This window comes from Cervus elaphus, chromosome 31 (genome assembly GCF_910594005.1).
Source record: "Cervus elaphus chromosome 31, mCerEla1.1, whole genome shotgun sequence".
Classification (NCBI taxonomy): domain Eukaryota; kingdom Metazoa; phylum Chordata; class Mammalia; order Artiodactyla; family Cervidae; genus Cervus; species Cervus elaphus.
The window spans coordinates 44,178,290-44,203,148 of record NC_057845.1 but is presented as its reverse complement, the minus strand read 5'-3'; the positions used below and the strand labels follow the sequence as shown (position 1 = coordinate 44,203,148).

Sequence of the window (24,859 nt, the reverse complement as noted above, 5' to 3'; positions counted from 1 at the left end):
TTATGATATTTCTATAGACTGCTTCTTAGAATTCTTAGAATTTGAATGTGATGTCAAGGAAGTTTGGGGGGAAACAAGTATAGACATGTAATTACTGCAATTCTGTTTTTAAAAGCTATTGGAAGAATGTTGTCTAGTTTAGACGTGCTTGACTTGAATTGAAACAAAATATATCTGAGAGCAGACATACGTATTGCTGAAAAAATTAGAACACTAGTTTAATAAAGGTGAGAAAAAGAACCCAAACCCCTTAAATTTAGTGGCTTGATTATAAAAATTAGAAAGAAGATGCTGTCTGATATCATCCATCATTGAAACACAGGAGAAAAATTATGTACCACTAACAGTCCCTTACCTTTCCTGAGTCATTTGCATTTTTGTGTTTGTTTTTTTGTTTCTGCGAGCTTGAGATTTAAAACCTTTTCTCTTACTTGCACTTCAAGTCATAACATCTCTTGTGTATTTTGTTGCAGCTCCGAAAAGGCTTCCAGAATTTCCTCAGGCAAAAACACCTTTCCCTTTTGAGAAAGCTGGGGGCACCTTGGGTAATAACAGTACCTTGAATCTGCTGTTAAGTTGTGGGTGGTGACTGTTTAATCCTGTAGGACACGTTTACTGGATCCTAGCTGTGCAAACCTCAATGAGCTGATGATTTCAGTCTGACTCAGCCAAACAAGTGGTTGACTTGATTTAAAACATTTTTTCCTCTGATTGAGTTTTCTGCAAATTCAATAACAGTTATTAGTCTGTTAATTCCAGAGAGCCAATTTTGTTAGTTTTCTGTCCTCAGAAACATTAAGAATATGACACCAAACTCTGGTCACCGTCTAGACCGTGTTCAAATGCTCTCTGAATGAGTGTAGTGTATTGATTGCTTCTTGGTATATAATGATGTTTAGTTGGATCAGTGTGTGTTTTTTATTTCAGGCTACTGGTAGCCATTTAACGACACGAGCAATCTATTTCTGTCTCTCTATCCTCTCAAAAAAAAAAAAAAAATTCTCAGTGAATTCCATTTCTTTTTTTGCTGTAGCTTCAAGTGAAAAGCCAGGAATTGTGCCTACAAGTAAAATATCTGAAGATTCCAAAATTCTACTGCCTCAAACTGGTAATTACATTCTTTAAAAAAAAAAAATAGATTGGAGCAACAGTATTGAATAACTTCCCTTATTTTTATTTCTATAGGTTCTTTAATTGATTATCCATATATTTGTAGTAAATGGTAAAGCTATAATCTATTCTTGGTGCTTATATTAATTTCATTTTTCTCAATACAAAAGCAAAATGTTTTTGCATTTGTTCTAAAGATCTGTGTTTTAATGTCTGCATATATAGTTAGAAGTCTGGCTAGAAGATGAACTGCAAGTTGGCTCACTGAATTTCTAGACATCTCTTTTGTGACAGGAGAACAGTAACAAAAATAAGCTCTATGGTAGTCTTATTTAACAATATGAATTTAATATTTCCCTTGCAGGTAGACATTTGCTTCTTTTTTCAATAAAATATTCAGTGAACATTTGAGAGTTTACTACATGCAAGATATTATTACTGAGTCCTAAAATCTGTAAACATATTGTAATTTAGAGGAGAGACCACAGGTCTTAGCACTAATACTGGACCTTGGTTCCAGTTCTGGCTTTACTACCAACCACATATTTTAGCTATTTTTCTCTACTTTTCTGGATCTTAGTTCGCTCTTTTGTAAACTGTAGCAATCAGCTTTTTTCTCCTGAGAATTCTTGTGTTCTAATACTAAAACTGATTGAGGGAAATAGCTTTTCTCCTCAAAAAACAGATTTTTTTTTCTCAAAAAGTTTTTACCTTTACATCTTTTCTTTGATGTCTAGCAGTCAACGAAAGAAATTATTTAGCATGTGAGAATTGTAAGAAAAACTCACAAACCACTTTGTGTGATTACTTCCATGATTTTTGTTTCACTTATTTTTAATTTTGTGAACCTTCCAGTTGTGATTCTTTTAGCACATATAACCAGCATGTAATTTGGTTAGACATTCATGTAATGACATTAAACACACCACCATTCTGTGATATTCTTCAGAAAGGAGTTCAGCGTATGACTGGTTTGAGAAAGGATGAGCATGGGCTTATGGACACATAGATTTTAGTCAAATTATCTTTCTCTGGTGAGTGTAATGGATTCAGATCTTAGCAAAAGACACAAAGATGGCATCAAATGAACTGAGTGTGTCTGTTATGGTCTCCCCTAGTTTTCTCAAGTGGGAAAACATCTCTAAGTGGGCTGTGGTTGTCAGCCAAATTAGAGAAGTCTTAAATTGGGTCTTTCTAAGCCTTAAGTCCCCATGTCCCTGCCCTTAAAATTCTACTGCAATTACTAACTGTTGGCGCAAGACTACCTTCAGAACCTGAGTCACTTGAGTATAAAATCGGGTGGAGTTTCATACGCCACCACGGTACTGACTCTGGAGCAAGGCTCATCTGTGGGCGTGCGTGCTGGTTTATCTGCTCCATTACGGCAGAGCTTACCTGGCCCCCCTCCAAGCCCCCAGCCTATACAAGCATCACAGCTACCAAGCCGAGGACTGTTAGGGCCCACTGAACTAACACACCACTAGCTGCCGCTGCTGCTAAGTCGCTTCAGTCGTGGCCGACTCTGTGTGACCCCATTGACGGCAGCCCACCAGGCTCCACCGTCCCTGGGATTCTCCAGGCAAGAACACTGGAGTGGGCTGCCATTTCCTTCTCCAATGCATGAAAGGGAAAAGTGAAAGAGAAGTCGCTCAGTCGTGTCTGACTCTTAGCGACCCCATGGACTGCAGCCACTTAGGTCTGTTTTATCTCTTAACTTTTAGGCTATAAACATAGGGACATAGATTTTCCTGGGCTTCTCTTGACCAACCTCTAGATTTTTGGTGTCTATGATTATATAAGAGCAAACAGACCAAAACCTCCAGGAAACCCTTTCTGTGATTTTAATGCCTAGGATATGAATTATATATAAAGCCTGAATTGAAGTGAGCTTTGGGGAATAGGGAGAATATGCTGGGAAGTGAAGATTGTGAAGTTACAAAGAGGATACAGATAGATGAGACTGGAAATCCCAATAAAAGAAAGGTTCCTTTAATTCTGGTTTTGCCCTGAATAGAGGCTAATACAGCAGGAAGCAGTTTATTATTCAGCTGCCTCACTCCTGCCAGGTCCACCTTAGGATGCCAGAGAACTTTCAAAATCCGTCAACTGCCAGCCGTGTCTAGATGAAGTGCTGGAGCTTGTCATGGGCTCTAAGAGTTCAGTAGATATGGTTGCAGGCATAAGAATAAGCCATAGAAACTCCCTAGCCTGCCCTTGGAATATTGAATTGTTATGCCTGGGCTACTAGGTGTGATGTTTGGACGGGCAGCATTAGCATCACCAGGGAACTTGTTAGAAAGGCTGAGTCTTGGGCTCTACTTCAAATCTAATGAATTGAGATCTGCTGTTTAACAAGATCTCCAGGTGATTTGTACGAGCATTAAAGTTGAAGAAGCACTACCTTTTCGCTGTAGTCTGTAATATTTCACATGGTGCAGATAAGAAGCATCAAATGTGGTCAATTACAGGACAGTGGGCAGAGAAATCAATGTAAAGTTGATTTCTCAAAGTGGGTGGTTAAGTATTTGTTGTTTCTGCTAAGGCTTTTCACGCTCACATCTACCTCTTATTTAAGTGTTCCATGGGATCTTCCTAACATGTTCGATTTCAGATTATAATATGTGTTATTTGTGATTTAGAAAGTTGATATAGTCACACAATCCTTTCATTTTAGTCTTTGTTTCTTGATTGATTTTGTGAATTTATACATGCACTAAGTTTCTATTTCCTGTTTAGTTTCAACATATATGATTATTGTATTTTCCAGTTACTCACATGGCTTCCTAATGCAATTAGTTGAGAATTAAGAAGAGAGAGAGAGAGGCAGAGATAGTTCTTGAATGCTGGTCCATAAAAAACATTTGTCTTGTTTTTAGTTGTTATATCTTTTGAAAAAATTATATAGTTCAGCTGGTATTAATCATATTATTACAGTGAAGTGAGCACATTTTGTTTTCTATGTTGAAATACAATGCATCTGTATTACTCTGTCAGTTACCTTCAGCTATATTTGAACAAAGTTAAGTTTATTTACTTATTGTAACAATGAGATGGTAGACCATGAGGAACTGTGGATCTCTTAGTAAGAGGATGTTGGGAAGGATGTCTTATGGGATTTAGTCTTGTGTTAGGTAATTCTGGGGAGGGTTTAAGAAAGTAAAGCTTTGCTCTGAACTGGATATTGTCTGAAAATGGGAAGAATCTGATAGAAAGTTTTAATGATTCTTAACTAGAAGGCAAGAAAAGAGTGAGACTATAGTTGTGATTGATAAAGATAGCCAGGATATGAGGACAGTAATTTTTGTGTTCTTGCATTTGTGTTCCACACAATCACAGAATGGTCTTGTTTTTGCCTTGGTCCATCTTGGTCATAGGTGAACTTGTCTGATATTGGTGTTCTCAACTGTTGATGTCCAGTAGGCAAACGCCGCAGCCAAGCTATGAGTGCCTGGCCGGCACTTGGGTGCCAGAGGCTGCTTGTCTCTTCATCAACTATTAAACATTTATCAATACCGTTTGTGAAATTCATTTTGCTTCAGAATTTGCTAGATTTGTTTTCCACATTTACTTCATACTCTGTATCAAGTGATCCAAGTGCATGCTCTCATAAAGATCTCTATATTACTTTTGGCTATAAAAACCTATATGGAAATTCTAACTTGCATGTTGAATATTGAAATCATTTCAATAGTTGATGGCAAGAGTGGGACAGGGTATTTGGAATTTGGACTGTCCTAGGAAATCTGAGAAGTGTAGTCATCAAACATATTCTTCGCCACTGTGAGCCTATTGGCCCCAGTGCTTCATTAGCACAGCATTTTGTGATCTCATTATTTGGAATTTTATTTTGTTTAAACCTCCTCTAAAGTATGTTGAAGTAGGGTTGATTGATTTTGACTTCCTTGGCAAAATCCAACTTTTCTTAAAATACAAAAAGGAAATTATAAAGATCTGCTCTTTCGCTATACGCCAAAATGTAAACTTATGTATAAATTCTGTATTATAAAAAAGTTGGCCACATTTTACAGATACTTAAGTGCTTGTAACAATCATTTAGAAAAGTCAGTCTCTCTGATGATGCAATAGAATTGGTCTTATGTTCTATTGGAGAGTGGCCAGTTGACTATGATTTCTATTACTATAGAGTGAGTTCTGGGAAAGCTCTCAGTACCTCCCCCACCCCTCGCCAATGAGTTGTGCATCTGCATGCATGTGTACATGCTTGTTGGAGTACTTCTTCACTGGAATAATATGATTTTGTATTTGCATAACAGTCTTATGTTAAGAGATTCAAAGGGTTGTACATATACCAGCATATCAATCTTCCAGAGGTCCCTGGAAGCAAAGGGAGTTTTATTCAGTTCCTCAGTCATGTCTGACTCTTTGCAACCACATGGACTGCAGCACGCCAGGCCTCCCTGTCCTTCACCATCGCCTAGAGCTCGCTCAAACTCATGTCCACTGAGTCGGTGATGCCATCCAGCTGTCTCGTCTTCTGTCATCCCCTTCTCCTCCTGCCTTCAATCTCTCCCAGCATCAGGGTCTTTTCCAATGAGTCAGTTCTTCGCATCAGGTGGCCAAAGTATTGGAGCTTCAGCTTCAGCATCAGTCCTTCCAATGAATATTCAGGACTGCTTTCCTTGAGGACTGACTGGTATGATCTCCTTGCAGTCCAAGGGGTTCTCAAAAGTCTTCTCCAATACCACACTTCAAAAGCATCAGTTCTTCAGTATTCAGCCACCTTTATGGTCCAACATCACCATTTTCTTTTCTTGTATTTTTGTTTCTTTTTTTTTTTTTTTTGTATTTTATTGAAGTGTAGTTAATTTGCACTGTTGTGTTAGTTTCAAGTGTACAGCAATTGATTCAGTTATGCATACATATTCAGTTATATATATGTAATATATATTCTTTTTCAGATTCTTTTCCATTATAGGTCAGTATAAGATACTGAGTGTAGTTTCCTGTGCTATGCAGTAGATCCTTGTTGTTTACCTATTTTATATACAGTAGTGTGTATCTGTTAATCCTAGACTCCCAATTTAATTAATAAAAAGAAAGAAAAGGAGCAACAAAGAATAGAAGTATGCCCAATGATTCTTGGGTCTTCATTTCACTTGTCTAAAAATGTCTAAGGAGAATCAGTTCAGTCGCTCAGTCATGTTCAACTCTTTGTGGACACACGTCTAAGGAGAATAGACCCGGACATATACAGTGCACTTGGAAGAGATCCTGTAACCCCACAGAAATGGCCTGATGTCCTATTAACCCCATGGCACTGATGGTAGATATCCCATGACCACACTGATCGGGTTGAGTGGGAAGCCTGAATCATGCTATTAACTGGGCTTCCAGCCCCTGCCTAGGGCAGAGAGTAAAAGGACACCATGACCAATGCGATGTGTTTTCCATGGGCATCAGAAGTGGGAGAGATAGATAGATAGATACACAGATGGGCGGGCAGATAGATAGATATCTTATCCTACAGATGGAGCAGATGCTTGACTTCTAAAGCCCATATATGGTTGGAGAAGGAGGATAGAAGTCAATGTCTTGTTTCTGGCTTGCTAATGCTCTCAGTGTTAAGCCTCCTTAATTTACTTGGTCATCCCCTTAAAAGACCATCATTTAGGACCAGGAGGGATTTGAAACCTTAATCAAATAATGAAAATGGCTTTTCTATATAACCCAAGATGACCCAATGTGTTTATTTGCATCCTTAGAAAATTCTCCTGCCTGTTCTTCCCCCAACATGTCCTGACAAACTGACTTTTCCCTTTAACTGTTCTGTAGCTTATTACTAAGATGACCATTCCTTCTGGCTTAATTATTTCCCCTTGAGCAGTAAACAATTCTCTTTAGAGACCTCCCTTGACAACACTGAGAACAGTCTACCTCAGTCTTCATTAGAATCCACTTTGGGAACTCCCTTTAGGAGCTTACTACTATATTCAGTGTTTTGCTCTTTCAGTACATTATAGAGCTTTAGCAAATTGCTGTCTGCAGTTAAGCTCTAAAAATTATTTAAAGACTTGAAAGCTGAAGTGATCAGCATGTTCGAGGAGTGGTATACTGGTTGGGAAGTTTGGGCCACAGGTGGCCCACGGTGGTTGAAGAGAGGCTGAACTCTACTTTTGGACCTTATTGTCTGCCTGTGGGGTATTGATTAGTGTAAATCTGGCCCACCCGACTGGATTAAACCCTAGAGAAGAGAAAACATAGGAATAAATGGTGGTGTTGATGCTTTGTGATCAGGAAAATAAAATTTAAGTGTAGTGAATGGTTTATAGATTTACAGTGGCCTCTTAGAGATTTACAGCCACAGCCATTGGTTAGGCTCCATGAGAATTTACTTGTAGGCAATATTTTCACAAATTTCAAGGCCAACTAGAAAGGTATTTTATTTTTCTAAGAAATGTAAGAGAGTTTTATGTCCTTATTTAAATGGTACTCAGAACTCTGCATGTGGTGTTTATAGATGCTTTTCTCATCCAGCTATGTATTGCTGGCCTGTTGTATTTTCTCCTTGTGTCTTCATATATATGTTTAGGGCTCTGTTTCCATGGCAGGGTATGACCACACAAACATATGAAAGGTAATTGTAGAGGAAGAGATTTGTGTGCACATATATGTATGCTCTAAGAATAAAGAATCTGTTCATTTATTCTTGTGTATCCTTACTAAAAGCATAAACCACCCAATTGTTAAACTCATTGCTATTTGTTCACAGTAATGGAAATCTTGCAGATTAATTTCATTGAGTCTTCCTGCGTACAAGGCTCTGGAAGCACAACCTTGAAGTATGTAAAGAGTGTAACAAGCACAATTTCTGTCCTAATGAGGTTGTGAGGTTTTTCATATACGAACTTATGTTTAAAAAGAAGTCTTAATATATATGAATGGAATAGCACTCAGTCATAAAAAGAATGAAATAGTGTCATTTGTGGCAACATAGATAGATCTGGAGATTATCATACTAAGTGAAGTAGATCAGACAAAGAAAGACAAATATCATATGATATCCTTATATATGGACTATAAAAAATGATACAAATGGATTTATTTACAAAACATAAATAGACTCACAGAGATCAAAAAGAAACCAATGGTTACCAAAGGAGAAAGAAGGTGGGCCCATGCTCAATAGAGTTAGAAATAGGTAGAATTTGACCACTAACAAATGTCTTCACCCCAGTGAATCTCAATTTTAATATCTAGAAAATGGAGTTACTACCCCATTGACTATAACATGGGGTTAATGTCTACCTCACCTATTTCTCAAGGATATTAAGAGAGTTAAACAAGCTGATATGTGAGAAAGTGCTGTCAAACTATAAAGTACTACGCAAACTATAAAGTACTATCCAGACATCATGATGGTAACTTTTACTCAATAGAAAAGCCAAGCTGTAGTCTTTGTGCAAATTACCTCAGTGTGACTGTTCTTCTTTGGAAATGTCTCCTAAAATTGCCATCTGACTTCATTTACGTACATACTCTTTGAAGCTCTGTGACTTATAGCTGGCACTGCTTCGTTGTAAACAAATAGCACTAAGCTCACATCACCCTGGGGGCCAGTCCTTCAGTTCAGAGCAAGAAGGACTAGAGGCCAGCCTTTTAGTGATCGCTTCAGTCTTACCGACAAGACCAGTAGCCCACGGCCCAAGCTCTAGCACCTACATCAACTGTCCTCCTTCAGCCAGCATTAAAATATGTCATGAAGTCTTTTAAAATTAACCAAAATTAACATCTTCTCTTTTGTTTTACCTTTTCTTTTAAAAGCCACTTATGATGTTTTCTCAAGCCCTACAACATCAGATGAGCCTGAGATATCAGAGCCCCACACAGGTACACCCAGACTCTCAATTCTTTTTTTTTTTTTTTTTGGATGCCAGGTATTGTGACAATTTTTGCAGAGTGAAGAATATACTCTCTAGAGTTCCACAGGAGAAATGTGGCAGTCTCTGTCAGGGAGATGAATTCTGCCCCCTTCTCCCACCGAACGATAATGTCTCCACGTCCTCCAGTAAATAAACTCTGCATATGTGGGACATGCAGAAAGATTAGGTTGCCTCTCAGGCGCACTAAATAACAGCCTAGTGCTCTAGTGATGAGAATCATTCTGGAAAGGTTTTAGAATTCGGAGTTTTCCCTGGAGCAGTGGTTCTCCAGTAGGGGGTGATTTTGTTCTTTTCCCACTGAGGAACTATTCAGCCATGGCAAGAGGTATTTTCGGTTGTCACCAGTGGGGAACGTGTTGCTGACATCTAGTGGATTGAGTCCACGGATGCTGCTAAACCCCTGCGAGGTACAGGAAAATCCCCACAATACAGAATTATCCAGCCCTAAAGGGCAGTAGTGCCAAGGTGACAAATCCTGCTCTAGATCAATCTCGTCACTCATGTGTCTACAGACGTTCAGTTGGGTCTAACTTTGGCATTCACTTACTGCTCTACCTATGTGTTTAACTTAGTCTGATGGTTTCTTTTAGCAAGTATTTTATTATACACTTACTAAATTAGGTACTGCAGGAAATTCAAAGTAAATAACACTGGTCTCTGCCACACAAGGACATATGTCTGGTATTTTTGGGGCGGGGGGGTGTGTAGCCATATATGGGCACCATGATAAATACAGGCAAATAATTTTAAAAAGCAGCAGAAATTTTTAAAAGATGAAACAGAATGTTACGAGCAGATTCAGCTAGCAATTCAGAAACAGAGGGAAGGAACCAGAAAAAACAGTTGAAAACAGTTGAATGTGTGAAGCACCATTTTATCATGGTTTCTAACATTTGAAGCGTGTGTGTTTTTAAGCATGAGCTCATCTTCAACTCCTAATGAATCACTAGTTTTAAAATGTTGGTCAGCCATCTCTCAAGTGTTCTTGATATTTTTCCCCATTTGAGGCATAATTTATTACTCAGGAATTTTGTATTTTATTCCTGGGGCCTTCTACTGCTTTTATAAATGTTGACATTTATTCCAACAGCAACAAGCGATCCACTTCTGGACTCTGTCCCACCTAAAACTTCTAGAACTCTTGAACAGCCAAGGGCAACACTGGGTAATGTTTTTAACAGAAAAATTCTACTTTGTTTTCCATCAAAAGAAAATCCATGTGAATGCCTTTCTTCCAAATGACCATTTCATTCCATCACATCTAATCATTTATTTCTTTCCTCTTTCTGAATATAATATATATTTTTCCCTACAATGCAGGCATCTTATGTTCCATTTGGGCTCTCTCTTTCTCTCTCTCATTTTTGAACTGTAATGAATGATATTTTTTCCCATCATTAAAGGAATGAAAAGCTTTGAAAATTGCATGGACATCTTCATCATCATTTCATCCCATCCATCTCATGTTTGTGGCCTGTATCACCTCTCTTCCATGCGCTTGGTCTGCCTGGAGTCAGCTACTGAACGGTTTCATCCTGACCTTTTCCCCACTTTAAATTATCATTTCATCCAGTAGCTTTCCAAGACAACGTGCATTTTTCATCCTTCATCATGTCCTTTTAGCATGTGCTTTGTATCACCATCTAAAAGCATGTTGAAGCTCTTAAAATACCTCATTTTAACTGAAATTACTTGGTGGGATGGGGTTGTTTGTGTTTTCAGCTCCGAGTGAAACACCATTTATTTCTCAAAAACTGGAAATCTTTACCAGTCCTGAATTGCAGCCTACAACACCTGGTAATTAATGACCTCTGTATAGTTATGTACTTTGAAAGAACAGATGAAGAGACAAAAAGCAGAAGTCACGCTGGCCTTCTCAGAATATTTTCAGTAGTAAACATTTCCCTTCATTCTCTATGATGAAACTCTTCAAAGAACTTGGTGATCTGTCATTCTTAGTTTTGTGATAATCCTTGAAGAATTTTTATAATCTTGATATCTATTTTTTAACTGAGGTAAAATTAATATATAACATTATGTTAGTTTCAGGTGTATGATGTAACAGTTCTGTCTTTGTATATGTTATTTTGAAGGATAACTCCCTTTCTATAGTTCTTTCAAATTTACCAACCAGAAAATAGCAGCAAAATTATAGATGATAATTATTTTAAAATATGTTCCCTTCAATTAGCATTTTAGATACCACTTGATCAGACTATTTTTCTCAAAATAGTCTAAGGAGCACCAAGTGGACTCTACAATCCTGGATATGATGAAGAAAGATGAGTAAAAGAGAGTAAAATAGCTTTCAGTCTATAATAGAAAATTACTGAAATGATGAAGTTCATTAACTCCTGGTGATGTTAGTAGTGAGCTATAGAATTAAAAAGTTCTGAATGTTCTATTCTGTAAATCTGAAATATCTGTGCTTCTCCCATGCTGTTGGATAAATCATCTTTTGAGTAATTAACTGTACCTTGTGTTTGTAAATCCTTCAAGGGTCCTCCCTTTCCAGTACACTTAACTGAAAAATGTATCTTCTCAAACAGACATTTAATTTCTTTTGGCTCAATCAGTATTTACTTATTGAACACCTATGCTGGGCATTCTAGGGCTACAAAGAAATAGAAAGCAGTTCTTGCCCTCAAGAAGTTTGTAAGTGTATGGTTACAATCTCATTGACCCCCTGGTAAATATCATTTACCAAAGCTATATTAACTCTTCTTTCAGCTTCCCTGCAAACTACATCTGTCCCTTCTACACCTAAACGACGCCTCAGGCCCAAACCACCAAGAACTAAGCCTGGTAAATAACTGTCTATTTAACCTTTCAGGATATTTAATTCCAAGTAGATGATATCCATGTACTTATTAGAAAGAGAAACGATTCTGTAGATTAAAGATGCTCTATAAAATTTGGAACTAACTGAAGATGAATAATTAAAAATAACAAAAGTCAAACATTTTCAGTAAGATTTTACTGAAAATTATGTGAATGATATTCTTTTTTCTGGGAAATAGTCTTTTTAAATCAAAATAATACATAGAGTTTTTTTTAGGTACTTCAAGTCTTAGACTGAAAAAGAGAATCTACTGCCCACCTTCTTCTACCCCTGAGACCCATTCTCCAATTCTTTAATGTTTCTTTTGTATTTAACTCCACATTTCTAAGTAATAACGCTTATGCTGCTATTTCTTTTTAGATCAGTTTTAGTGAATGATGTTTTTACATGTGAATTTTGATATAAATATAGAAACAGTCATATATAGTGATTTATATGGTCACAGTGATACATAATGTCATTTATTTTCCTGGCAAGCATCTATATTTAAGTATTTATCAGGCTGACAGTTCCCATATTTGTTGCCTACTGTGTTTTCAGTTTTGCATGAGGGCGGTGGCTGAGATGCAGAGAATGTGACTCTGGCTATCCAATTGCTCATAATCTTAAAAAGATAATACATCATGAATGATGAGAGCAACATAAGATGATATAACCTGCTTGTAAGACTCTATTAGAGTAGAAGCTCAGAAAAGCAAAGTAAGAGTCAAGGATATAAATATCAGAATATGTGTCAGTTTTAGGCAGAGGAAAAGGAAAAGGGAACAGCATACATTATGGCACAGAGTTGGAGGTGGAGGTAATTTATCAATCTGGAGGTGCTAGCCTTCATTGTTAAAGGGTACACTCAGACTCATGCTCAATAACCAGGCTTTGATTATTCCATTGCTTATTCCAGTTTTTTTTATAGCCTATACTATTATGACTGAATTTTGAAATTCTTTCCCCAAACTTTTACTCACTGCATGCTTTGTAAACACTGACTAAATATGACAGGATTTTAAAAGGGTCATTCAGTTCCTCTTTGGAGGATTTTTTTTTATTGTTTCTAGAATATGTTAATTTTTTTTTTTCCTTTCCATCACCAGAAAGAACCACAAGTCCTGGAACAATTACATCTAAAATTTCTAAAAGCCCTGAACCTAGATGGACAACAATGGGTAACGATATGTCCTTAGTAGATGGGTTAGTTCATTTCACCACAGGAAGTCCAGTATGCCAGCTTTTATGTACCGTCTCAATCACTGTTCTAACTGGATCATTTCAACAGTACTCAATATCTCATAGAGTATATCAACTCCATGACTTGCATAATTTTGGATAGCTGGCACTGTGGTTGGTGGATGTGAACTCAGCATTTGTACCTTGGAAAGCTGTTAAATCACTGATGCTTTTCCATCTTCTACACAATCATTGTTTTTTAAAGTTGTGTCTCATATACACTTCTCCATTTTGGGGGGTAAGGCCTTCAAGTTCAGTTTCAAACTTCATTTAGAAAAACAGCTTTCTGCTATGGTGTTAGTAACATTTCTTTACGCCACAGATCACAACATTATACATATCAGTGAATATTACTTTTAAAACATTTCTTATTTTGAGTGCTTAGAAACTTAGACATGGCTGAGAAATGTGAAATAAGGTGCAAAATCATTACACTAATTTACATTTTTTAATCCTGGGTTAAAATCACTGTCATACTTTGTATAGTAATGGTGACTGATGGCAATGCCTTTTTTCTTGAAATGCTTTTTCAAAAAGATGAAAATTTATTAGTATATTTTCATTAAATACTGCTCTGTGAAATATTATTTTTTTTAAAGTTTATTTTCTAATGGACTGTTTCCAAAATCATCCAAGATGATGGGTTTATAGCACTTGAAGTATAGGTTTTCCTTTTGTAGTTTCAGACATTGAAATGTCTAAATACTGATTTGATGATTATTTTGTTTCTTTATTTTTCCAGCTCCCAGTAAAACACAATTTATTTCTTTGAAACCTAAAATCCCTCTCAGTCCAGAAGTGACAGACAGCAAACCTGGTAATTACCCGAGCTTTGTTTTGATATTTCACATGTAGGGTTGAAAAATTGTTTTATGCCACTCTTTGGAGCAAAACCTTCTGATTCACACTTTGGTATTTGATTCATCTTTCCATGAAAAGAGCAAAAATGTGATGACATGATGTCATTAGAGCCAGCTCCTCTGATGTTATCATAGCATCTCTTTGAGCTGTGTGGGGTTTCATTATGTGCATGACCACCCCAGAGAAAGCACAGAGGGAGAGTGGAGGGAATGATCGAGAACTCCTTTGTCTAGGACGATGAAATAGTTTCCAATACCAACATTGCTTGGAGTTCAGATCAGCAGCCTTCCAGCTGAGAAGTGGAGAAGTCTTTCCATCCCCTCAGAACTCTGCCTTGTTTGGGGCCCCAGTTCTCAGGGTGCGTGACTAGTAAGGGGTGTAGTCTCCTAATGTTCCATGACTTCTTTGTAAACTGGGGCTGATTTCTGAATACTGACTTTTGTTTACTTCTCAGGAGACATTAATTTGCTGAAGAAAAGTAGGTGTTTTGTTTTGTTTTGTTTTCAGTGAGGGGTTATTCTATGTATATAATCAAAAACAGATAATATCTTGCATAAGGATTGCAGGACATGTTAAATAATTAAATCTTTGTTTTTCTCTATACAGAACCTATACAACAGTCTGAAATGTTGATTTATGAGATTATATAAGGGGAACTTTGTCACAACTCATTATTGTCATAAAAAATTTCATGCCTTAGCTTTGGGAAGAATATATTTCTCACTGTAATATGGATTTTTCATTAATGTGTATTTACAGAGTAGGATTATTAAAGCAAAAGATTGCTTAAGTGGGCATGATTTGTCTTTTTGCAAAGACATGGGTAAGGAAGAAAAATAGAACTACTTAGAAAGAGAATTCTCATGACTCCTTTAAAAGAAGCAGAGAGATTTCCAGGTATTGTAGGCATCAGAAGGAAAGAAACTAGGGATTAGGCAAAGGGAATATGGTTGATGCCATGACCATGAGTGAGGTTTCCAAGTCAGAGAAATTGAATGAAGTACTCTTACTAAAAGAGGTTGTTAGGAGAAAGAAGCATAGCTAATAAACACAAGAGTTCTAGTGGTTTAACTCAAAGAATTCTGACAGCTGAGAGAAGGGTTTCCTGTACATTTATTTAAAAATTATGCCCAGAGGACTTTGGAATAAGGTAGTAACTGTTACATTTAGGCTGTATTTTGAATAGGGTCCTTTCACCAGGCAGACCAAGAAATATTACGTTATGTTTTGGTCACCAACTTTAAATATTTCTCTAATTATTTCTGTTGTTACAAGATAAAAGTTGAAAACATCGAAAAAATGTCTCCAAATGTTAATTATCTTTTGCTCATGATAAGTTATATTATCAATGTTAGTGGTTTCTGGAAATAAAAGCATTTCTGAGAGGAAATTCATTAATTCAAATTAGGGTGGGAGAATGTTCTTATCACTCTAACGTATTTGAACAAAAAGATTTCTTAATTTGACATTTCCTTTTAAAAATGTGAGAAATTATTTGGAAGCTAACAGACTTATATTGCTTTGATTTCTACCTTCTAATCACCTAAAAATATTCACTCTTTTCCCCTAACAGCAAGTATCTTCATAATCTGTGCCTAAATTTAAGCGAGCTCAAGTTGACTTTGAGTGGCCTGAGGCAACACAGAGTAATGACTAGTTCATAAACCATCGTTTGGATGTTAGTTTTTAAAAATGTATTCATTTTATGGCAACCACCTTTATAGCTCTGTTAGAGATTTCTTTTGTAAGGTTCAGGAGAGCAAATAAACCACCAAAAGCTTTTTGATTTGAGCCACTCCTTGACTTTCCCAGTCCTCTCATCACATTCGTATTTTTCCTTTTTCACTTTCCATGAAGGCTGCTTTTCCTTTGGCTTTCCTTTGTGGTTAAGTTAATGAGTAAAAACCCACATTGGTTTTGGCTTGCAAGCCAAATCCAACGCTTTCTTAAAAATCTCAGCCATCTACTATGTCCCAGCTTGTCTGCCTCATCCAATAAGAATTCTTTCCTTCATAGTTAATCATTATGATTGTAATGACATTTGGCTCTTGAAGCTTTTAAAGATCTGAAGAAAGGGAGAGACCTCCAGTCATGGGTGTTTATTGTACTCAGAGCTGACACGGCGGACGGAACAGTAAATGGTACTCTAGCCACAAATCTATCAGTGACTTTTTGTTTCGGGCTGAGCTGATTGGTGTAGTTATTTGCATGTCACTCAGCTTTTTTATGGAACAATTTTGTATCTTTATCCATAACACGTTAAGGCTGAGATAGAGGAAATCTTCTTAGAAGATAGATTTTTTAATAACCACTGACTATAATATTTTCTTATGGAGGTGAGTTGGATACTTAGTTGATGGGATGCCATACCTATTTGGGCTCAGTCTCAGGAACTGAAAAATGCTGATTTTTCTTTATAAAATTAAAACAGCAGCATTCTTTCATCTTTGTTAAATCTAAAGATGCTAAAAGTAGCAAATCTTACGTTTTCGTACTTTTAGAAGGCAACTTTGTGGAAATTAAAGCACTCATTATAACCTTGAAGTTTCAAGAGAATTTTTGGCTTTTGCTATTTTCAGATGTGGATGTCTTTGTGATATTTATCATATTTGATTACTGATATTTCCTATTTCTTTTCCTTTTTTTCCTGTAGAATCTGAGGCATTCAACTGCCACTGCCCCCGCCCTCCCACACACATAACTTTTACTTTGCTTAGTGTCCTTCTATCTGATACAGCACTACAGCTTTGCCACTCATCTGTTATATTCTATTTATGACAAGTTCATGAGAAATCAGAATTCTTTTTTTGGCCACAGACATTCTGATGAATGATGCTACATTTCAGTAACACCTTGTGCTATTATGCCTTGCTTTCAGATAAATGAATATTCTCTATCCAAATTGTTTATTATTATATTTTCCTTTTAGTCGCTAAAACATCACTACTTGCTTCTACCAAACTTCCCACACCCAGAAATATCAGAGATAATTCCTGGTAAATGTAATTTAAGAAATATCTAAGTACACAGTGATTTAAGTTCTGTTAAGTTGTTCAGTAGGGACTCGATTAATTAATTTCTTTCTGTAAGGAAAAAAATGTCAAAGAATCTTTATGTTGTTTTCTACTTCAAAAACTGATTTCCTTTTTATTTTCTTCTTGAAAGAAATCAACTCTTTTTGTTCTATAGAATAGGAAAGCTATTGGATCATCTTCTTTAAAAAAAAAAATAGTCTTTGTACCAAACTATATTTAACATTTCAGTTCAGTTCAGTCACTCAGTTGTGTCTGACTCTTTGCCACCCCATGGACTGCAGCACGCCAGGCCTCCCTGTCCATCACCAACTCCTGGAGCTTACTCAAATTCATGTCCATTGAGTCAGTGATGCCATCCAACCATCTCATCCTCTGTTGTCCCCTTCTCCTCCCGCCTTCAATCTTTCCCAGCATCAGGGTCTTTCCAAATGAGTCAGTTCTTCGCGTGAGGTGGCCAAAGTATTGTAGTTTTAGCTTCAGCATCAGTCCTTCCAGTGAATATTCAGGACTGATTTTCTTTAGGAGGGACTGGTTGGCTCTCCTTGCAGTCCCAGGAACTCTCAAGAGTCTTCTCCAACACCACAGTTCAAAAGCATCATTTCTTCAGCACTCAGCTTTTTTTATATTCAGCATTTACTTACTGCCAACCTGAATGGCCTTGGAGAGTTTATCTGTCAGAATATTTAGATAATATTATTAATGAATTTATTCAGCATTTCATGAAATGCGGAGACTACTTTCTAACTTCTGCTGATTTGCTAATTTAAATGGAATAAGTTTCATGTGTAAAACAATTTGTTCACCAGCAATAAGTAGTAGTAAATATGATGAATACCATATGAGCACCTGTGGCCTTTTTAGACTGTAAGTTCAATTCCTGGTTTTTTGTTTTTTTTTTTTTTGTGAACCAATATCAGCTCCAATCAGGCTGAAAATGATCCAAAACTAACAGAGCTCAGACATGGTTACAGGTCCGATGGATCTGTTGCCATTTTCCATCTGACTGTCCTGAAGGAAATAAAATGGCAGGTGAATGACCTCTGAAAGGCTGCACTGACCTCCTTTTAAAGTAATATCTCCTCGGGCACTAGGAGTTGTAGTGGGGAAAATAGCTAAAGATCAGCAAGAAAAATTAGACTCAATTCTTTCTTCTGTGGTAGTCTGTGTAGAGGCTGTGGGGTGATGGAGCTTTATTTTGTAAGCCAATAGCACCTGATGGCTTTCCACTGAGAGGACACTTGTTATGGTAAAGGACCTTTCATTTCTACCTTCCATGGTGCTGTCAGCATCTCCCTTGATATAATACTTGCTTTTATTGCAGCCCCAGAACCTGAGATTCTCCTACCGTCACAGCCGCCAATAGGTAATGAAGTTTCCTCTAGTGAGTGAAAGAGAATTCACTTATTTTCACACTTACTATATTCAAGTTTGTCCTTAGCTTTGGACTTTTAGAAAAATTGTTTCTTCATTGTCCTTCAGATCTTGATTTCAGCTGTTTCTGCCGGAAGATAAGCTCTCTGCTGCCTTGACTAAGCGGAAGCTCTGAGACAGCCATACTGATTTTGATTTGCCACATTCCTTTTTGTCCCTTCTTATATCTGAGGACTGTGTCCTGAGCTTGTTTTAACCTGGTTATTCCCCACAGAGGACCATGGCTTCCCCAGGACATATTTATGCTTTCATTTTTAGAGGTGGTTTTTTATTGCTTTCAACACTCTAACATTTGTAGATTTTCTTTAAAAGCATTATGGTCTTTTCAGTTCTCAATATCTTGATATTTCACTAGGAAATTTATTAAATAAGAGAAAGAGAAAAACTCACCCACAATCTTTATAGCTTTTTTTCTTCAAGAGAGCAAAACTATTCTGCTGGTGCCATCTTACCGAATTACCCACATTTTCCTTCATAATATGAGCTGTTCGTTACTTTATTGCATTCACATCTTCCAAATGAGAGTCATGCTTTTTTTTTTTCCACTTCTCTTTCCAAACTTAAGTGACCAGCTGCATTTTTGTTCATTTTGTCTAAAAACACAGTAATCTATTTACATAAAAAAAGCAATTTCTTATATGAATAAAAGTTTCACCATTTATGTTTGCTCAACTTAGTACTTAAAAATTAAGCATTTAATTTTTAGCATTTAATAAAGTTCATCATTTTTCCTTTGATTTTGATTCCTTCTTGGGCATTTTTCATGCAGTCTTAGAACCTGGAACGCTGGAAACTAAATCTTCAACAACAACATTAGGTAATGCAGTGAGTGACCTACCTTGGTTTCCTCTCTTCCTGGCCGCTGGCGTCTTTATTAAACAGGCTCACAGTAATAGATTTGTTCATTAATGTTCATTTGTGTGTGAGAGTTCCTGATTCTTTTGGGGGGAAATTTTAATTCTTGTAGTTCAAAAACTATATCTTGTTCTTAAAAACTTGCCTAACTTGAAATAATTTCTGAATTCAAATCCATTTTACACATGTTACTGATTTGCAGATTTTTAAATGCTAAGTGAAAAAGCTTTGTTTTGAATCTTAGGCCAAATAAATTTTAGCTTTTATCCCTAGCAGCTTCTATTAATAAAAGTAAAATTTCTCATATTCCTGTTGAACATAATATATCTTCAAAAATTTTATGAGACTGTCTTCTCCAAGCTGTATAAAGTTCTTAGTTTTTCAAGTCAAAATAGAAAAAATAGAGAGCTCTCTTAAAGAGTTATTTATTAATATTTGGAAAAAAAAAAAAGAAATCCCACAACTCCATTTTTCAAGACCTCATTCAACTGGGTAAATAATGAAAAACAGAAGGATACATGTCTGCAATAAATCAGAGGGCTTAAATATGCTTCTAAGATGCACATAGTATTGATGGTCAGTTTGTAGGGCCACTGTTCATATATTAACCAGCTGATTTTCTTTCTTCAGCTCCACCAAAGACCAAACGGCCAGGTCGTCGTCCCCGCCCTAAAACTACACCTAGTCCAGATGTGCCCAAGTCCAAACCTGGTAAATGTGCCATTCAGGATTCTAGTTAACACAAAAGATGGAATATGGTGGTTTCTGACATAGTAGCTAGCTACCGCCTAAATGGAGAAGGAAATGGCAGCCCATCCCATTACTCTTGCCTGGAGAATTCCGTGGACAGAGGAGCCTGGCAGGCTATCTAGTCCATGGAATATAGTCCAGGCTATAAAGTCCACGGGGTTGCAGAGTCAGACATGACTGAGCAACCACCATTCACTCCCACCTAAATAGCTGGGCTGCAGGAATCAATGTAGTTTATTTTTATATTTAAGCATCTGTGCTTTCTACATTCACATTTTATGAATACATTTATATTTTTATTTGTAGTTATTGAGTATACAGAGCAATAAGTTGGGCTTCTAAGTGGATCATTAACGTAGGGCACCAGAAAAATATTATATGAGATGTATATTCACGGCAGATGAGGTAAGGGAAAGCAATAGGGAGAAGAGGGGCAAATGGGAGAAATCGAAAGGAAAATTACACTTAGAAAAAGTACACAGTTTAAGTAAAGATGGAAGAGTCATATTTCCTTCTCAAGATGCTGCTTCTTGACATAATTAGTATTTTTGGTTTTTTGCCTCTGTAGCTCTGGAACCTGCAACGGTACCACCAGAACCCTTGGTGCCCGCGATTGGTAATTCTGCTCTCCCCCAATTCCTTTCCTGGGCTGTCACTTTTGCTTTTCCTGCTCTCCACCCAGGCATGACTGAAGTTCTACATGTGTCACAGTTTTGTTCCATGCATTCCCTCCCCTTTCCTCTCTGGGTCTGAAGAGCCTGAAGAAAGGAGACTTCTAAAAGAATTCTGTGTGCTTTTTCAGGGAAGGTCTGTGGTTTTGGTCACAACTTCCTGGTTTTCCACAAACCCTCTGTCCTTCCATCACGTGTCCTTGTGTTGAGAAAACCATCTACTCTTTCTCAGGGACTTCTGTGCTCATCCTGGACTTAACAAATGGCAACGTTTTATTCCAGTGTCGTGATTACCATTTCATTGCTTTATTCATTCAACTTGTAAGACTTTATCCCTTTCCGAAAGCTGCATGAAATAATGGCTTCTTCAGCTTTTCTATTTCTTTGAAGAATTTTTTTGAGTATGTTTTGGTAACCAAAGGCACATGCATTGTTCTTGGTCTCGGGTCCAAGATAAAAGTAGTATAGTCTTTGTAACTTGAGAATATTAGAAGTCTCAAGTTGATTTTATTGTTTTCAGTCCTAATGTTGATTATAATTATTATAATTTCTCAGCATTCACAATAAATTTGTCACTGACTTACTTTGGAAAATTCCAGAAATCAATAACCATGTAACACTATGTATAATTTCAAGTATTTATGGATTATTTTCCTGATTTCCTACTAAGCAAGTTTCTACCTTACTGTTTTTATACTGAAAAAAAAAGAAACATAACTATTATACTTGTCATTTTAAAAATTACTTATACAAAAAAAGTAATTGTAGTTCTCCTTACTTTTGCTGAAAGACATATTTTGAACATTTCCTGAAGACTTTTTGGTTTCAGAAGAATCAGTAAGAATGGACACATTTCTCACCCTCTCCACCCCAGGAATTAATTTTGTTGTATAGTAACTAAATTTATATAATCTCTCTGCTCGAGCATGTGTCCTTAATTATGACAGTTACAGCCATAACCGGCTAATTTTTAATACCTTTCTCTTAAGCATCGAAATGACCCAAAAGGCCTAAAACTACACGTAGACCAGATGTACCTCAAATCCAGCCTGGGTAACCCCTACTTTCAGTACTTTGATCTATCACTAGGAAAACAATGTGTAAGTAACACTGATCACACTCACAGCTCTGCCATGACTCTAATTATAGCCCTTTTTTCTTCAGATTCAAAACCAGCAAAGCAATTACTTTCTAAACCCACAGCAAAACCAGATACGCCACCACCTACATCCGGTAAACATAATTTCCAATGCTTTGACTAAAGATGCTTTCTCTTTGGGGATGTTGCTGAGAATGCTCACAATTTGTCATGTCGTAAAGCATAGCAACCTAAATACCATGATTTCTTTGTTCATTCGGCTACTTTGTTCATTTCATATGTTAAATGAACAAATCAATGTTTGGAAAATTAGTAGATTTTATAACAGATTGTCTGGGCTTCCCCCATGGCTCAGTGGTAAAGAATCCACTTGCCAAGCAAGAGACTTGGGTTCAATCCCTGAGTTGGGAAGATCCCCTGGAAAAGGAAATGGCAACCCACTCCAGTATTCTTGCCTGGGAAATCCTCTGGACAGAGGAGCCTGGCAGGCTACAGTCTATGAGGTTGCAAAAGAATAGGACTCTCTGACTTAGTGACTAAGCAACAGACAAAATTTTATATCTGATTATCTAACAGATTGCATTTTTCTTAAAGCATTTTCAGGCTTTATTTTTTTAGTTTGTGTTTGTGATGAAAGCTTGTTTTTCTTTATGTGGAACATTTTCGAGAGTGGTTTCAGCAGCAACCACTAGCGAGGCTGATCCTCTGTTCTTCCTTTATAGTCACATGGAGATTGACTTTCTCTAAAATAACTTACATTTTAAATGGTACCTACTAGTTGATTTTCTCCCAAATAAAAAGATACTATATAACAGTTCTGAAAATTCAATTGTTTTTCAATTGAAGTTTTCTCCTAAGATTCCAGTTAGTAGAAAATTTTAATTTCCTAAGAGAACATCTCTCATAATAAATAAGTCTATCAAGAAGGCAACTTACAATCAACTTAGAATAAACCAGTTTCTGTATCCTATGAATTAAGCATCAGTGAAAACCTAAAAGTCTAGCCTTCCTTACTTTTGTTACTTATATCTGTTTATTTTTTTATGGTGCAGTTTTTGAGCCTGTTACACCTGTGACCGAAGCGCCGTCCACAAGCATAGGTAACGACGGATGTCTTCCCTTTTGGTCATCATTTCTCTGAACTCACCCCTCTCATCTCTGTCACTATCTGTAGTGTCTTGTGTAAACAGTGGTCATTCATCCCCATTTTCATTCAGTCCCTAAAACTGTTTGCTATTTTCAACAGGAAACTTTTTCATATCATTACGTATTATCTCTGCAGCTCAGCTCGTTACTCCTGAATGTGAATCGTTCTTTGATCACCTTCAGAGATAGACTGCTTGCAGCACTTGATGTTGGCAAGAGTCACAGATGCTCTTCCTGTGCATCCTTCAAACCAGGACATTGTTGAAATCTCTGCTTTTATATGTGTATCGTTTATGATGTGGGAAGGAAGCAATGAAAAAGTTGATTGGGGCTTGAAAAAGAATACGTAATCATCTCTTTCTTGCAGAAGTCCTTTCTTTCATGATTTCATACTGTTCCATTGTAACTGGACCTTTCTCTTGATAAGTTCATCTTGTGGTGTTGAATTCCAAACAAAACAGGGATTTTCCTTTTTTGTTTGAGGGCTGTCAGCTTTGAATATTGTTTTGCCTTGTAGTCCTCCCTTTCCTTCACTTCTGGATACCGTGTTTTCCGTTAGTTCAGAAGATGTTTTCAAATGTGGCTTACAATTACTCTATGCTGTGTTACAGAGAGCTGGTGATAAGATACTTCTAATTTTACATTTAATTTTCTGGACTTAATTAAAAATAGAGACAGTAATTTAAAACCAAGGAGTCATAAATATAAATTTTGTTTCCATGCATAATTCAATCATTACAGAATATTATAGAATTATAGGAATCCTGTTTATTCAGACAAAAAATTGTTATTACTTTTCAGACTTTTTTCTTAATCATCTCTGTTTCTCACTTGAATAGTTATCTCCCAAGTATCCATTTGAAATAAAAGAGTAAATAAGGACAAGTTGCAAGAAAGAATATCACCCTTATTGTGGAGGAAAGGCATAAGCTTATCTTTTGCCTGTGTGTCATGAATATCCAATAAACAGACTGGTTATGAACATTTTTAAAAATTCTCACTGCTGCCTCTATTTCTCAAAAAAAAATTAGTAATGGTGGTGAAAACTGTCGAATACTAACACAAGTTTTCATAATGATTTTTAATAGTAATTTGAAAATACGTAATTTAAAAATTTAAAAATAAGTAATTTAAAAATTTTGTGTCAGACAAAAGATTTTTTGGAGCCAAGTTTCCAGTATAGCTGTAATCATATAATTAAACCTCCCACAAAAAAAAACACTTTTCATTGACCTCATAGAGAAGCAAAGTGCAAGGGGGTACAGCTATTTGTGAGATAAATGGGTACCAGAGTATAGCTAGTTATTATAGAAAAAATACTGTTTTTCATAAATCCTTTTTAAACATTATAGGATTAAAAGGATTCATTTTCAAGATAATTTTCTTTCTTTTCCCACATTTCCTAAATCTCCATTGTTTATTGAATTGCTTTTGGTCAGTTCCTGCCACAGACATTGAACCTGTAACTCTGAGAACTGAGGCTCCTCGGACAACATTAGGTAATGATATTTTGTGTCTTTTAATTAAGAACATTTTCTGCTCATTGTCCACTCTATTCCATTATCATCTTAGTCAAAGCGTTTTCTCTTTTACAAGTTTCTTTCATCATCCTTTTTTGTCACTCAACTATATTCTTCATTTTGAAGGTACTGAAGATGTTTAAAATTGGTCACTTGGTTAGAATATAAGCCTGTATGAAGCTAGTGCAAAATATCTATCACCGATATTATCCAGCTTTCCTAAAACTTTACAGAGCCTGTGGTTCTGCTGGATTCCAAATACAGTTAGGAGTCTCTTCCCTATAAACAGGGCTTCCCAGGTGGCTCAGTGGTAAAGAATTTGCCTGCCAATGCAGGGGATGCAGGATACATGGGTTTGATCCCTGGGTCGGGAAGATCCCCTGGAGAAGGAAATGGCACCCACTCCAATATTCTTGC

At 36.7% G+C, this 24,859-nt stretch overlaps 1 protein-coding gene across 46 annotated transcripts in view; it reads left to right on the top strand.

Annotated features, from left to right (window-relative positions):
- LOC122687350 (ABI family member 3 binding protein) overlaps positions 1–24,859 on the top strand; it is a 277,123-nt gene that overhangs the window by 138,500 nt on the left and 113,764 nt on the right. For 29 of the 46 annotated variants that reach the window (XM_043892740.1, XM_043892753.1, XM_043892770.1 and 26 more), the window contains 16 exons: positions 474–545; positions 1,034–1,108; positions 8,893–8,958; positions 10,102–10,176; positions 10,734–10,808; positions 11,742–11,816; positions 12,942–13,013; positions 13,817–13,891; positions 14,390–14,413; positions 18,292–18,333; positions 19,171–19,218; positions 19,887–19,967; positions 20,575–20,622; positions 21,842–21,910; positions 22,829–22,876; positions 24,362–24,421. In XM_043892740.1, coding sequence (XP_043748675.1) covers positions 474–545; positions 1,034–1,108; positions 8,893–8,958; positions 10,102–10,176; positions 10,734–10,808; positions 11,742–11,816; positions 12,942–13,013; positions 13,817–13,891; positions 14,390–14,413; positions 18,292–18,333; positions 19,171–19,218; positions 19,887–19,967; positions 20,575–20,622; positions 21,842–21,910; positions 22,829–22,876; positions 24,362–24,421 — 1,005 coding nt within the window. The remainder of the gene's footprint in view (positions 1–473; positions 546–1,033; positions 1,109–8,892; positions 8,959–10,101; positions 10,177–10,733; positions 10,809–11,741; positions 11,817–12,941; positions 13,014–13,816; positions 13,892–14,389; positions 14,414–18,291; positions 18,334–19,170; positions 19,219–19,886; positions 19,968–20,574; positions 20,623–21,841; positions 21,911–22,828; positions 22,877–24,361; positions 24,422–24,859) is intronic. The other 17 variants (XM_043892775.1, XM_043892772.1, XM_043892729.1 and 14 more) reach the window with 12 other exon arrangements.